The 13,466-nt window shown below is 41.5% G+C and overlaps 2 protein-coding genes across 5 annotated transcripts in view; both read right to left on the bottom strand.

Annotated features, from left to right (window-relative positions):
- Positions 1–13,466, bottom strand: part of ptpra (protein tyrosine phosphatase receptor type A) — a 333,338-nt gene that overhangs the window by 180,992 nt on the left and 138,880 nt on the right. For 2 of the 4 annotated variants that reach the window (XM_078554083.1, XM_078554093.1), the window contains one exon: positions 7,137–7,157. The exons of the other annotated variants lie outside the window; for them this stretch is intronic. In XM_078554083.1, the coding sequence (XP_078410209.1) occupies positions 7,137–7,157 (21 nt within the window). The remainder of the gene's footprint in view (positions 1–7,136; positions 7,158–13,466) is intronic. 4 annotated transcript variants of the gene reach the window in all.
- The window catches only part of rnf24 (ring finger protein 24), a 632,553-nt gene that overhangs the window by 65,987 nt on the left and 553,100 nt on the right, over positions 1–13,466 (bottom strand). The window lies entirely within an intron of this gene.

Here is a 13,466-nt window from a genome sequence, read left to right on the forward strand (position 1 = left end):
GGAAGAGGCACACTGACCAGATTAGAGAAGCCAAATCCAAGGAACCAAATTTCTAGGGATCTCCAGTCACAATGGAAGATTTCTGGGAAACATCTGCTCCAGTTGGTGAAACGCGGCTTGATTCAACTGACAAACCTGTAGCTGCAACTGTTGAACCTGAACAGAAACAAGTGGAACAGCTGAGCCTTCCGTTTCCTAAGCAAATAAACTGAGATACCTAAGCCAACACTCCTCTCTAGACCAAAATGAATCTGCAAACCGCCTGACCAATTTGTTCCTGGCTAAAGGGGGAGGAGATGTGATGTTTGTGTTTAACGTTTATGCTTTTTTATAAAAGGACACTTTAGTTAAAAAGAAGTGTTATATTAAAAAAAACCTGACAGTATGGTGTGCTAAGTCCCGGATGTACTTCCCTCTGGTGTAGAATAATAAATGAACTTTCTGTTTTTTTCTCCCACAGGAAGCTGGGGTTCAGAAGCCGATTTGGGTGTGTGTGTGTGTGTGTGTGTGTGGTGTGTGTGTGTGTGTGTATATTCTTAATTGTTAAGAATTGATAAAACACTTCATTGGAATTTCCTTATTACTCATTATAAATTCTCCTGTCTCAGCCTGTAATGAGCCCATAATTGTCTTTGCTAATCTTTTGTTTTTTTACATATCTATAGAATCTTTTACAGTCTGTTTTGTGTTTCTGGCAAGTTTACTTTCATATTCTATTTTCTCCTTCTTTATTAGTTTCTTGGTCCTCCTTTGCTCAATGCTAAAATGCTCCCAATCCTCAGGATTACTATTCCCTTTGGCAACTTTACAAACCTCTTCCTTTTGTCTGATGAATCTTTGTAACTTCCTGTTAGCCACGTTTGAATTACTTTTCACGTTGGTTTTTGTGCCTTAAAGAAATGTATGTTTGTTGTAAACCATGTATTAATTGTTTAAATGCTAGACATTGCTGATCTACTGTTATTACAGTTTCCCAATCAACGCTTCCACCTTGCCCCTCAATACCTTCATGGTTTCCTTTATTTAGGTTTAGGACTCTAGTTTCGGATTGAACTACATCACTTCAAACTTAATGTAAAATACTATTAAATTATGGTCACTCTTCCCGAAAGGCTCCTTTACAATGAGATTATTAATTAGGGCTTTCTCATTGCACCATTCCAGATCTAAAATAGTTGGTTCATCAACATACTGTTCTAGAAAAGCATCTTACATACATTCTAGGAATTTGTCCTCCACAGCATTAGTGTTAATTAGGTTTACTCACTCTATATGTAGATTGAAGTCCCCCATGATTATTGTATTACCCTTTTTATATGCACCTCTAATTTCCTGACTTATACCACATCCAACATTGCCATCAATGTTTGGTGGTCTATAAACAACTCCCAACAATGTTCGCTGCCCTTTGTTGTTTCTTAGCTCCACCCAAATTCATTCTCCCTCGGTCTTCTGATCTAAGATCCTCTCACTAACATACTGATCTCATCCTTTATTAACAGTGCTACCCCACCTCCTTTTCCTTTTTGCCAAGCATTCCTAAATGTCAAATAGCCTCGAATATTCAGTTTCCAGCCTTGGTCACCCCGCACCACATTTCCGAAATGGCAATTAAATTGTACCCGTTTACTTATATTTGTGCCATCAATTCATCTACCTTGTTGCGAATACTGCCTGCATTCAGATAGAATGCCTTTAACTTTGCCATAACTATTTTCCATATTTTGACACCATTTGATGCTGGTCTTGTTTCCACTGCCTTCCAATTTCACTTGCTGCTTTTCTTCTTCCCATTATCAGCTTTGCTTCTCTCCTATATAAATTCCCTTTCAGGTTCCCATCTCCCTGCCAAACTAGTTTAAACCCTCACCAACAGCATTAGCAAACCTGCTTGTGAGGATACTTGTCCCATTCCTGCTAAGATGTAACCCGTCCTCCTTGTACAGGTCCCATCTGCCCCAGAACCAGTCCCAATGCCTCAGAAATCTAAAACACTCCCTCCTACACCATCTCTTCAGCCACGCTCATTTGTTCCCTCCTTCTACGTCTGTACTCACTAGCACATGGCACAGGGAGTAATCCTGAGATTACTGCTTTTGAGGTGGTGCTTTTTTAACTCTTTCCTTGCTCTCTAAAATTGGCTTTAGGGACCTCATCCCTCTTTCTGCCTATGTTGCTGGTACCACTGTGGGCCACGACCTCTGGCTGTTCACTCTTTCCCCCATAAGAATATCCTCCAGCTGCTCAGTGACATCCTTGATCGTGGCACCAGGGAGGGAACATACCATCCTGGAGTTATGTCTACGGCTACAGAGACGCCTGTCTGTTCCCCTAACTAACGAAACCCGCACTACCATTGCTTTTCCACCCTTCTTCCTCCCTTCCTGTGCAGCTGAGCCACCCGTGATGCCACAGAATTGTCTGGCTCTGAGGAACCATTGCCCTCACCACTATCAGAAAACAGGTTAGTGAGAGAGATGGACTCAGGGAACTCCTGAACCACCTGCCTGGTCTTCCCAGGCTGTCTCGTGGACACCCATTCCCTCTCTGCCTGCACTCTGTTAACCTGCAGTGTGGCCACCCCACTAAACATGCTATCTATATGGTTCTCAGCCTCACAAATGTGCCACAGTGAGACCAGCTGTCACTAGAGTTCCAAAGCCCAGAGCTCAAATTTCTATAGCTGGTTCCTATACAAGTTCATCTATGCCATGGGAAGCATCCATGACTTCCCACTTCACAGGATGAGCATTCCATGCAGCCAAGCTGCCCTGCCATGTCTTAACTTTACTTTACAGCCTATTTATTATAAACTGGAGACCATAAAATAGAAAGTAGAATTACTCACCAGTTACTCACCAATCAGCTTCTTCCCCTGCACTTCTTATTCCTGATGTCATGTTTAGAACTCTGCCTGTGCTCCATTCCTGCAAGCCACTTTTTATGTCCCGCTCAGCTCTTGCTCCTTCCCATTGCTCTCCAGTTAGCTAATTACTTACTTTCATGATTTTTTTAATTTATGCCTCTCCTCACCATACTTAACATGCTACTTTAAACCTTAGTAATACGCTAAACCTTACCACTTAAAAATAAAACAGTAGATTCACCAGCTTCTTACATCCCTACTGCTCGCATCGCTTTAATAAAGATTTACCAATACTAATAAACCTTATTGCTATTAATAAACCTTACTAACAAACCCTAAGAATATTTAATGCGTCTTACCAGTGGTAATAAACATTAAACACAGAAGATAAGACTCACCTGCTGCTCAGGGGAAGGGAAAGGTGGGATTGGCGAAGGAGAAAGACCTGAAAATTGAGTGGAAGCATTTAGGGGTGCTCACACTGGTTTAAGGCTTAGGCAGCCAAAGGCGTAGTTTCCAATTGTGGAGCGAATAAAAATCAGGAATGCTCAAAGCGCCTAGAATTGGAGAAGTTCAGATTATGAAAATAAGACCACTGAAGGACTTGAAAACATGGATGAGAATTGCCAGGCAGTGACCATACCCAGCAAGAGAGAATCTAACCATCGCCCCTAGACAGTCAATGGTATTACCATTGCTGAATGCCCCACTATCAACATCCTGGGGGTTACCATTAACTAGAAACTGAACTGGACTAGCCATATAAATACCATGGCTACAAGAGCAGGTCAGAAGCTAGGAATCCGGTGGCAACTAACTCACCTCCTGGCTCCCCAAAGCCTGTCTACCATCTACAAGGCACAAGTCAGGAGTGTGATGGAATACTCCCCACTTGCCTGAATGAATGCAGCTCCCACAACATTCAAGAAACTTGATGGCATCTAAGACAATGCAACCTGCCATCCACAAAAATTTACTCCCTCCACCATCGACACACAGTGGCAGCCATCTGTACCATCTACAAGATGCAGGAACTCCTCAATGCTCTTTAGACAGCACCTTCTAAACCCACGACCACTACCATCTAAAAGGACAAGGGCAGCAGACACATGGGAACACCAGCACTTGGAAGTTCTCCTCCAAGTAACTCACTATCCTGACTCAGAAATATATCACTGTTCCTTCACTGTTGCTGAGTCAAAATCCTGGAACTCCCTCCCTAACAGCACTGTGGGTGTACCTACCCACATGGACTGCAATGGTTCAAGAAGGCAGATCACCACCACCTTCCCAAGGGCAATTAGGGATGGGCAATAAATGCTGGTCTACCCAGCGATGCCCATATCCCATAAAATAAATATGCAAAAAAAAATTGACATCAAGACTAGGGAACAAATTATGTAAAGAGGATCAATAACAAGGGCTTTGATCTTCCAACTATTAGGCTGAAGGACATTTATGCTCATAGAAACACTGGCGGGCAAGATAAAGGGAAATCCAAAGGCATTTTATAAATATATTAAGGGCAAGATAACCAGGGAGAGAGCAGGGCCTATTAGGGACCAAAGTGGCAATCTGTACATGGAGCCAGAGGATGTAGATGAGGTTTTAAATGATTACTTTTCATCTGTGTTCACTATGGAGAAGGGCGACGTAGATGTAGAAATCAGGGTGGGGGACTGTGATATACTTGAACAAATTAGCATTGAAAGGGAAGAGGTACTAGCAGTTTTAGCGGGCTTAAAAGTGGTTAAATCCCCAGGCCCAAATGAGATGTATCCCAGGCTGCTACGTGAGGCAAGGGAGGAGATTGCAGGGGCTCTGACACGAATTTTCAAATCCTCTCTGGACACAGGCGAGGTGCCAGAGGACTGCAGGACAGCAAATGTGGTACCATTATTCAAGAAGCGTGGAAGGAATAAACCAGGTAATTACAGGCCAGTGAGTTTAACATCAGTGGTAGGGAAACTATTGGGAAAATTTCAGAGGGACAGGATTAATCTCCACTTGGACAGGCAGGGATATATCAGGGATAGTCAGCATGGCTTTGTCAGGGGAAGGTCATGTCTAACAAATCTGATTGAATTTTGAGAGGAGGTGACTAGTTGTGTAGATGAGGGTAGTGCAGTTGATGTAGTCTACATGGTCTTCAGTAAAGCTTTTGACAAGGTCCCACGTGGGAGAATGGTCAAGAAGATAAGAGCCCATGTGATCCAGTGCAATTTGGCAAATTGGATCCAAAATTGTTTTAGTGGCAGGAGGCAGCAGGTGATGGTCGAAGGTTGTTTTTACAATTGGAAGCCTGTGACGAGTGGTGTACCACAGAGATCGGTGTTGGGGCCCTTGCTGTTTGTAGTGTACATTAATGATTTAGACGTGAATATAGGAGGCATGATCAGTAAGTTCGCAGATGACACGAAAATTAGTGTTGTCATAAATAGTGAGGAGGAAAGCCTTAGATTACAGGACGACATAGGTGGGCTGGTAAAATGGGCAGAGCAATGGCAAATGGAATTTAATCCTGAGAATGAGAGGTGATGCATTTTGGGAGGACTAACACGGCAAGGGAATACACAATGAATGGTAGGACCCTAGGAAGTACACAGGATCAGAGGGACCTTGGTGTGAATGCCCAAAGATCCCTAAAGGCAACAGCACAGGTAGATAAGGTGGTTAAGGCGGCATACAGGATAATTGCCTTTATTAGCCGAGGCAAGAATATAAGAGCAGGGAGGTTATGTTGGAGCTGTATAAAACACTAGTTTGGCCACAGTTGGGGTACTGTGTGCAGTTCCGGTCGCCACATTATAGGAAGAATGTGATTGCACTGCAGAGGAGATTCACCAGGATATTGCCTGGGTTGGAGCGTTTCAGCTATGAGGACAGACTCGATAGGCTAGGGTTGTTTTCCTTAGAGCATAGAAGGCTGAGGGGGGATCTGATAGAGGTATACAAAATTATGAGGGGCATAGATAGGGTAGATAGGAAGAAACTTTTCCCCTTAGCAGAGGTGTCAATAACCAGGGGGCATAGATTTAAGGTAAGGGGCAGGAGGTTTAGAGGGGATTTGAGGAGGGATTTCTTTCACCTGGAGGGTGGTTGGAATCTGGAACACACTGCCTGAGGAGGTGGTTGAGGCAGAAACCCTTACAACATTTTAATAGTATTTAGATGAGCATTTGAGACACCATAGCATACAGAGCTACGGGCAAGCGCTGGAAAATGGGTTTAGTATAAATAGGTGCTTGATGGCCGGCATGGTTTTTTTATATCACTATTTTATTGTTGCAGCTGCAAATTGTGGCCTTTGTACGCTGTAGGCCCTTGGCCAAACCACCAAGTTGTTCCAGTCACTGTGTAGTCCTGTCAAAGATCAACTTAGAAGACCAAATTGAGAAACATACTCATTTGGATATGCCTGTCTCTTGCAAGCTGTGGAATTTCAGAATAGTTGGGAATCTTTATATGTCAAAAGGAACTTTTCATACACTGGGAGGTGGTGGCGCAGTGGTATTGTCACTGGACTGGTCATCCAGAGACCCAGGGTAATGCTCTGGGGACCAGGGTTCAAATCACACCATGGGTACATTGAATTTGAATTAAATAAAAAAAAATCTGGAATTAAAAGTCTAATGATGACTATGATTGTCAATTGTCATAAAAACCTGTCCTCTCTGGTCTACATGTGACTCCTGATCCACAGCAATGTGGTTGACTCTTAAGTGCCCTCTGAAATGGCCTAGCAAGCCACTCAAACATCCTATCCCATGAATGAATTAAAAAAAAATTTAAATACCCACCGCCACCACCCTCCTTTGCTTTACAGAAACTGGCAGCTTAAATCCAGTTATACATTAGTAGAACCATACATCTTCAATGCAGCACAATGAAGCAGTGCAATATACTTCTGACGGATGCTTCCTGTGACAATGGAAAATAAAATAAAATGTGCCTGGTACACTACAGGAGTTAGCATGGTCTTTACTTTAAGTATTCCTAGACATGAACTTTAAAATAGCAGAACATGCATTGAAGAAAACTAAACAAGTTCCAAGTTAAACACTGATACAAAGAATGATCAATGTAGAGTGCCAGTAGTCACACTTCCTATCAGAGTTGAGGCTTGCAGCTTGATAGTGACGTGAATTAGATGCAAAGAACAAATTCTAGCAAACATGGAGGTTGCGTAAGTGTATAACAGAAAAATCTACAGTAGTTCATGTGAAATGGATGGGGTGAAAATTATGTTTCATGTGATTTGAACTCTTACCTGAACCAGCAGTTGCTCCATCTGTAAGGAACAAAATAGAATGAATGTATTAACTTTATTAATATTTTTAGAAAATGCCAATTAGTATTTTAACAAGCTGCCATTTTGATTTCATAGAATATTTATGATACAGAAAGAGGTCATTAGGTAAATTTTGAGGTTAAGTTGCCAATTTGACAGTTATCAATTTATTTTGCTTCTGTTTGATAAACTATATAATGAATGGGTTTCATAATGACAGAGTGTATGCAGTAGACATGATTGCAATGGGGTCTACAGAACAGGATTACATTAGTTCAACGGTTCTACAAGTTTTCATGCCTATTCCAGAGAGTACCAAAATGGTGATGTGACATTTAAAATTTGAACTTTGTAAAAATAATGTCAATTAAAATGTTGATGAATTTTAATGGTGACCTAGCGCCATAGAAAACATATTTAGTACAAGAATTTATGTAATTGTGTAGTCCATGTGCTGTCAAGTGTATTATTGGTCAATTTGTGAAAATAGAACACAAACAGTGCCCACACAAATTATGGCATTGAAAGAAGCATATAGAAAATGCAACATGTTCAGTGACATATTTTCTTTAGACCAAAGTGAGACATCTAAAGAATCTGTATTTATTTGATATGAGGACAAGGGTTTTTAAAACAATGTACTGATTTCAATGTGTGAGAGTGGATGTGTAAAGAAGGCTGGCTGTCTGTGTGTGTGATCTAATTAAGCTGGACAAGAGTTTGATAGGAGTCAGGCTGTCTAGGGTTTGAAAACATGAAAAGGTTAAAGGTGTGAACTTTGAGGTACATGTAAATAGGTTAGATGTAACATTTGTATTTTTAGATAAATTGGGGGGTTGTTTGAATATTGAAGGGGAGTCATAGAAACTAGGAGCAGGAGTATGCCATTCGGCCCTTCGAGCCTGCTCCGCCATTCACTATGATCATGGCTGATCATCCAACTCAATAACCTGCTCCCGCATTCTCCCCATATCCTTCGATCCCTTTCACCCCAAGAGCTACATCTAGCTCCTTCTTGAAAACATGTTTTGGCCTCAACTACCATCTGTGGTAACGAATTCCACAGGCTCACCACTCTCTGGGTGAAGAAATTTCTCCTCATCTCAGTCCTAAATAGTCTACCCCATATCCTCAGACTGTGACCCCTGGTTCTGGACTCCCCCACCATCAGAAACATCCTTCCTGCATCCACCCTGTCTAGTCCTGTTAGAATTTTATAGGTTTCTTGGAGATCCCCCTTCATCCTTCTGAACTCCAGCGAATATAATCCTAACCGATTCAATCTCTCCTCATATGTCAGTCCCGCCATCCCAGGAATCAGTCGGGAAAACCTTCGCTGCACTTCCTCTGTAGCAAGTACATCCTTCCTCAGATAAGGAGACCAAAACTGCACACAATATTCCAGGTGTGGTCTCACCAAGGCCCTGTATAGTTACAGCAAGACATCCCTGCTCCTGTGCTCGAATCCTCCGGTTATGAAGGCCAACATACCATTTGCTTTCTTTACCACCTGCTGCACCTGCATGCTTATCTTCAGCGACTCGTGTACGAGAACACCCAGGTCTCGTTGCACGTTCCCGCCTCTCAATTTATAGCCATTCAGATAATAATCTGCCTTCCTGTTTTTGCTATCAAAGTGGATAACCTCACATTTATCCACATTATACTACATCTGCCATGCATTTGCCCACTCACTCAGCTTGTCCAATTCACACTGAAACATCTCTGCATCCTCCTCACAGCTCACCCTCCCACCCAGCTTTGTGCCATCTGCAAATTTGCAGATATTACATTTAGTTCCCTCATCTAAATCCTAAATATATATTGTGAATGACTGGGGTCCCAGCACCAATCCCTGCGGTACTCCACTATTCACTGCCTGCCATTCAGAAAAAGACCCGTTTATTCCTACTCTCTGTTTCCTGTCTGCCAACCAGTTTTCTATCCATCTCGATACACTACCCCCAATCCCACGCACTTTAATTCTACACACTAATCTCTTATGTGGGACTTTGTCGAAAGCCTTCTGAAAGTCCAAATAAACCACATTCACTGGCTCCCCCTCATCAACTCTACTAGTTACATCCCCAAAAAATTCCAATAGATTTGCCAAGCATGATTTCCCTTTCATAAATCCATGCTGACTCTGTCCAATTCTGCCAGAGTTTGCCACGTGCTCAGCTGTTAAATCTTTTATAATAAACTCTAGAATTTTCCCCACTACCGACATCAGGCTGACTGGTCTATAATTCCCTGTTTTCTCTCTACCTCCCTTTTTTAATAATGGGGTTACATTAGCTACCCTCCAGTCTGTAGGAACTGTTCCAGAGTCTATGGAATCTCGGAAGATGACCACCAGTGCATCCACTACTTCTAGGGCCACTCCCTTAAGTAATCTACAGATTATCAGGCCCTGGGGATTTATCAGCCTTCAATCCCATCAATTTCCCCTACACCATTTCCCTACTAATACTGATTTCTTTCAGTTCCTCCCTCTCACTAAACCCTGTGTTCCCCAACATTTCTGGTATATTATTTGTGTCCTCCTTTGTGAAGGCAGAACCAAAGTATGTATTTAGTTGGTCAGATATTTCTTTGTTCCCCATTATAAATTCCCCTGTTTCTGATTGTAAGGGACCTACATTTGTCTTCACCAATCTTTTTCTGTTCACATACCTACAGAAACTTTTACAGTCAGTTTTTGTGTTCCCTGCAAGCTTACTCTCATACTCTATTTTCTCCTTCTTAATCAATCCCTTGGTCCTCCTTTGCTGAATTCTAAACTACTCCCAAATCCTCAGGCCTGTTGCTTTTCCTGGCCAATTTGTATGCCTCTTCCTTGCATCTAATACTATCTCTAATTTCCCTTGTAAACCATGGTTTGGCCACCTTTCCTGTTTTACTTTTGCATCAGACAGGAATAAACAATTGTTGCAGGTCACCCATGCGCTCTTTGAATGTTTGCCATTGCCTATCCACCGTCATCCCTTTAAGTAATGTTTCCCAATCCATCATAGCTAACTCGCGCCTCATACTGAGCATGTGGAAAACAGTGGCAGAATCGGACAAGTGAGAGGTGTCAAGGAAAATGTTTGCATCTTGCCGGAGTTCAGAGGCAAATAAGTAGTGGGGATATGATACTTTATTGAACCAAAAGCAAAGACAAGATGAAAACATGAAAGATCTTATATTTGGAAGGGTTTGAGTCTCAAAGGGTGTGAGAACAATGGAAATGAGATGAAAGGAAAAAAATCTATATTAGAGTTACTGTGGATAGCTATTAAGATAGAGAGAGCTAGAGATGGCCGCATAGCTGTTGAGCTGGAGATGGCTGGAGCTGTTGAGATAGCTAGAGCTCTGAACAGGAGGAGCATGAAGTTTGAATCATCAATCCACTCAAGCCAGAAACGTCTTGGGCTGCAGCAAGCAGTTTTATCCTGAAGTGAATTCCGCAAAGTCGAAGAGGGTAAAGGTCATATGGTGCACCTTTATTGAAGCTACAGCAGTTTTCCTTGTGTAATATTACTGGATTTCTTTTATAGTTAACATCAAAAAGGGAGTGTTGCATGGAAGGTGTTTATTCGTGGGTTTGACCAAGTAGAGTGTTTTGGGGGAATGTTTTGTAAGACTAACCTTAATTGTATAATTCTAATCTTGTGTGCTTAAGTTCACTTTTATTTTTTGTTTATAAAACTTTTACTTTTCATTTTTAAAAACCCAAAAGTGTTACTGGACCTCTTACTGCTGAGATCAGTACATTGTCTTCTCTTTATCAGAGTACAAAAAAAATGGTTGTGGCCCATAAGCCAAGTTTCTCTCTGGGGTTTGATTTACGCAGCAAATAACACTGGCTGTGGTCATAAGATAAGCAATTTCAAGGGATAGTTTTTACTCAGATCAGATATCATTTCTGTGTAAACCTTCAAATTACAAAAAAACTTTTAAGATTGTAGCACTATGATAACTAAAAGATCAGGTGTACCACAAACTATAATAATTTATCTAGTTGAAATTGATATATGAAACTTCCCTTCTTTCCCCCTCCCCCAAAAATCCCATGTCCCACAATCTGACATGGTCAAATTCCAAACTTCAAAATACAGATACTTAAATAGTTTTACCTCCATCCTGTAACATATTCAACTAAGCTGGCCCAAATCCATTCAGTTTTGAAAATGACTAAAGATCTGTTTAATCATGCTTAAAATCAGCCAACTCACCCAATGAACTTCAAATCTGATTCAGAACCATTATAAATTACTTTACCATAGGGAAGGTCTTGTGCCAGGATTGTTTTGAATATGCTGCCTATCCCACAGCAACATGGAGTACAATATAGCCATGAGACGTTTACCGCACAGAGCTGTGTAATAGATCCACTAATTTGCCAACTGGGAGGAAGGGGGAGGTTTTCTATTTCAGAAAGCCAGCTTCAACACCTCTTTGTCCTTTTGTCTGCGACATCTTTTGGTTATCTCCACCTATCACTGGCCTTCTATCCAGCTCTACTTGTCCCCCACCCCCTTAAACCAGCTTATATTTCACCTCTCTTCTATTTTTACCTATTTCTGGTGAAGGGTCATTCGGACTTGAAACGTTAACTGTGTTCCTCTCCGCAGATGCTGCCAGACCTGCTGAGTTTTTCCAGGTATTTTTGTTTTTGTAATGAAATATACAACTGGAGCCAATCTTTACACACTTCTATAACAATTTATTTACACAATTCAAGTGTAAACCTCCTAAACCCCAACAACTACAGGCTCAGTCTGTGTCTATTTAAAGGGGCACAAGTGAACATCCATTTAACACCTACCTCCTGCCTACAATTAAACACAATAATACAATTACTAGGGAGGAGGAAAAGGAAGGAGGTAAGGGAAGGAAAGAAATTGCCTTTAAACAGTGCTTTTCACGATCTCAGGATACACCAAAGTATCTCACAGTAATCACTACCATAATATAGAAAACATGGCAGCCAAGTGACGTACAGCAAAATCCCACCAAGAAATACATAGCCAGTTCATCTGTTTTTAGATATTGGGTGAGGGTGATATTCCCAGCACACCAGGAAAACTTCACTACTTTTCTTGGAATAATGCAGTGCACTCTTTAAATTCACCCGAGAAGGCAGACAATAGCTTTGGTTTAAAGTCTCACCTGAAAAAAGCCACACCTGAAACTGCAGCATTATCGCAGTACTGCGCTCAGTACCAGCCAGAACTACGTGCTCAAGTCTCTGGAGTGGGCTTGAATCCACAACCTTCTGACTTAGAGGTGAGATGCCTAAGATCACCAAATACAAAGGATACTCTGGGATTGGTGGTTGTGTCACAAACCTATAATAAGTTTCATAATATTGTGGTTTATTGTGAAGTAGGTTTATGGGTGTGTCCATAAGACTATAAGACATAGGAGCAGAAGTTAGGCCATTCGGCCCATCGAGTCTGCTCTGCCATTCAATCATGGCTGATAAGTTTCTCAACCCCATTCTCCCGCCTTCTCCCCGTAACCTTTGATCCCCTTACCAATCAAGAACCTATCTATCTCGGTCTTAAATACACTCAATGACCTGGCCTCCACAGCCTTCTGTGGCAATGAATGTCGGATCCTTCGTCACTAGTTTAGTTGGACTGTTGGATCTGGGATGTTTTGGGATGATCAAGTCGGTGCCATGGAGATAACAGATCAGTAGACGGTTCTCATGTAGAACACATTTTATTTATTTGCAAAGGAACTCAGTCGCTACACCTGTGTACTTAAAACTAAAACCCTGTCTCTACATTACAGACTCTTACTCTAGACTACAAACTACTGACTACAGACTAAGATAGCCCATGCTACTGTCACTGGATAATATGGTCATGCGATCTTCTACTACAACATTTTTCTTAAAGGATTCCACATTCTTCCCCCTTTACTCAGGTATATTTTAACAGTTAAAATTACAATTTTTCTCAACATATAAATTTGTTATCTGTGTAAATAATTTGATAAGTTCAATCTTTCTGGAGGTTTCCTTGTGTGTAGAACGTGTCAGCTCTACAGCTTCAGATGTTTCGTCAGGAACCTGCTTTTCTGATGTTGTCCAAATATCAGATTCATCGGTGGGCACCTGCAAATCTGTTTCTTCAACTTTTGCAGGTACAGCCGATCCTTCAAACACATCTGTACTCAGTTGAGTTTTTCAACAGGAAATGTTGACGCAGCCGTGAACACCGGAGGAATCATTTCCTGATACTTTGTTTCTCTCCTCCTTATATGATCTGTATATCTCCATATGATTTGGTCTTCTATTTTCACATGGTAAGA

Source organism: Cetorhinus maximus, chromosome 1 (genome assembly GCF_964194155.1).
Source record: "Cetorhinus maximus chromosome 1, sCetMax3.hap1.1, whole genome shotgun sequence".
NCBI classification, from domain to species: domain Eukaryota; kingdom Metazoa; phylum Chordata; class Chondrichthyes; order Lamniformes; family Cetorhinidae; genus Cetorhinus; species Cetorhinus maximus.